The sequence below is a fragment of the Cystoisospora suis genome (genome assembly GCF_002600585.1).
Source record: "Cystoisospora suis strain Wien I chromosome Unknown contig_256, whole genome shotgun sequence".
Taxonomy (NCBI): Eukaryota; Apicomplexa; class Conoidasida; order Eucoccidiorida; family Sarcocystidae; genus Cystoisospora; species Cystoisospora suis.
This window is the reverse complement of record NW_027153058.1, coordinates 1-1,974: the sequence shown is the minus strand read 5'-3', so window position 1 is coordinate 1,974 and position 1,974 is coordinate 1. Positions and strand designations below refer to the sequence as shown.

Sequence of the window (1,974 nt, the reverse complement as noted above, 5' to 3'; positions counted from 1 at the left end):
GGTTTCTTTTCAGTGAGCATAAGTGAATCTTGTCCCATCACGTGTGCGTCCAGCATCATCATCCTCCATCGCTCTTTACTAGAGAAGAACCTTCGCTTGATCCCCTCACTCTCTCTGTATGGTCTCTGTATCTATCTCTCTGTGTCATCATCCTACTTTTTGACCTGCCGCTCTTTCGCCATCCTTGCCCTCAGCTGATGTTTCTTTTTCACTGGTTGGTTATGGAAAAGAACGGCCGACGGAGGAGAGGAAGAGAGGAACTCTAACCGGTAGTCAAAAGCGTCTGTTGTAAGCGACTTGATGGGATACATACGCCCTTGTAACGAACAAGAGAAAGCAGGCAGCACCGTTGTCCACTTTCTTCCCTTCTCTCTTTTCAGGGGGGGAGGTAAGGGTAAACAGACGTGTTTTTGAAACCTGATGAGCGATTTTCCTTTCATTCTCTCTTTTTCTTGAAAGCTTGCCAGTCGGACTTACCAGCAGCGGTTCCGCTACTTCCTTCGTGTTTCGGGTCTTTCCTAGATTCATCTTTATCACACACTTCTCACAGTCATCCTTCTTTCTTTTTTCTCTTGCTTCACATGTATCATCTTGCCGCAAGGAGGGGGGAGCCCTTGAGCGATGTTGGAGTGGAACTTCATCTTCTTCATGGGTGAAACCAAGATCTCCTGTGTATGTGTTAACAGAAGTGCAAGACTGTCCCCCTGTCCGTCGTTCGACCTCGTTCGTCTTCGCTAATTTCTCTCATGCGTCCGTATTTCTTCAGCGGTTGAGAGGTCGGCTTGCTTCGTGCCTGGAACGGATGGATCGGTCCAGTTCTGTTCAACTCGTCAGCATACTCTTCATCTCGTTTTCTCTCTGCTTATAGCGTGCGTCTATGTTCTGATCCTGGGTGTTCGTGTTTGGGCTATGGACGTCAAAGCTCCCGGGTGTACATACATCACCCCGGTGTATGCGGAGCAACAGCTTCTCTCGTCGTCAGTGCCGGGGACACTGTAGCACTCTTTTCACACATCACAAATCTTTCTTCTCCATTCTACGTGCTTTTCTCACATCATTCTTCGTGTCGTTGTCCTCCTCTTTCATCTGTTTGTTTCACTTAGCTCTCTCTGCACATTCTTTCTCCCGTGGTTTCCTTCCGTGGAAGAACAGTCCTTCCTCCCTCCTTTGTTGTGTCTGTTGGTGAAGGAAAAAGGGGAAAGAAGGTCGTGGAAGGGGGGGAGAGGAGAAACCTTCATTTCTCTCTTTAGTGTTCTTTCCACTGTATTCTCGAGACCGTTCCCCTCCAAGCGCCGTCTCATGTGAAGAGATCAGTCGTCCTTCTTCATTCAAGAGGACACATGTTGCCTGTGATACTATGAAGCCTCCTTCCTTCTTTCTTTCCCGTGTATCGTTTCTTTCTTTTTGTCTGCTGTTTGCACGGCTTTCTCGGAGTCAAACGAATTCTCGCCGTTGCATGACACCAATGCGCGGTCATCCTCAGTCGTTCGAAGGGAGAGGGTCATGGAAGAGGAGAGGGGAAAAACCGTCACTTGTTTTTCTTCCATTCCGTCTCCTAGTTCGTTGATTCGAGATGAATGTCTTTCATGTTTCGTAACCTTCTCTCTATTCTAACTTTCGAGGAAGATGGAGGACTTCGATCTTCGCCCGATCGGCTCCGATGATGAGGATGCCGACGCTTATAATGAAGATACCTTTGGAGACCTAGGAGGCACGATAGGTAAGAAGAAAAGACAAAGGTTTCACGGGGTCGTAGAAAGAATTGCGAATGCTCGTTTCTGTCTTGGTATGAGATGTCTCTTCTCTTTTTCCCATCATCTTCATGTACAGACCTCCTCTCTCATCCAAGATGCCGCTGTGATACTTGGGTGTGAGAGGAAATCTGAGAACATAGAAGATCAGTACCTACCTCATGTGTCTTATGTTTCTTATGAACAACTTGGAGATTCTGCTGTGAGTACGGTGTGCGTGGGG

General features: G+C 47.6%; 1 protein-coding gene across 1 annotated transcript in view; it reads left to right on the top strand.

Annotated features, from left to right (window-relative positions):
* CSUI_000640 (uncharacterized protein) overlaps nt 1-1,650 on the top strand; it is a 1,929-nt gene extending 279 nt beyond the window's left edge. The window contains exon 1 of the mRNA XM_068060873.1: nt 1-1,650. This exon is cut by the window's left edge and continues 279 nt beyond it. Within this exon, the coding sequence (XP_067927147.1) occupies nt 1,358-1,567 (210 nt within the window). The 5' untranslated portion in view covers nt 1-1,357 and the 3' untranslated portion in view covers nt 1,568-1,650.
* Nucleotides 1,651-1,974: the final 324 nt, after the last annotated feature.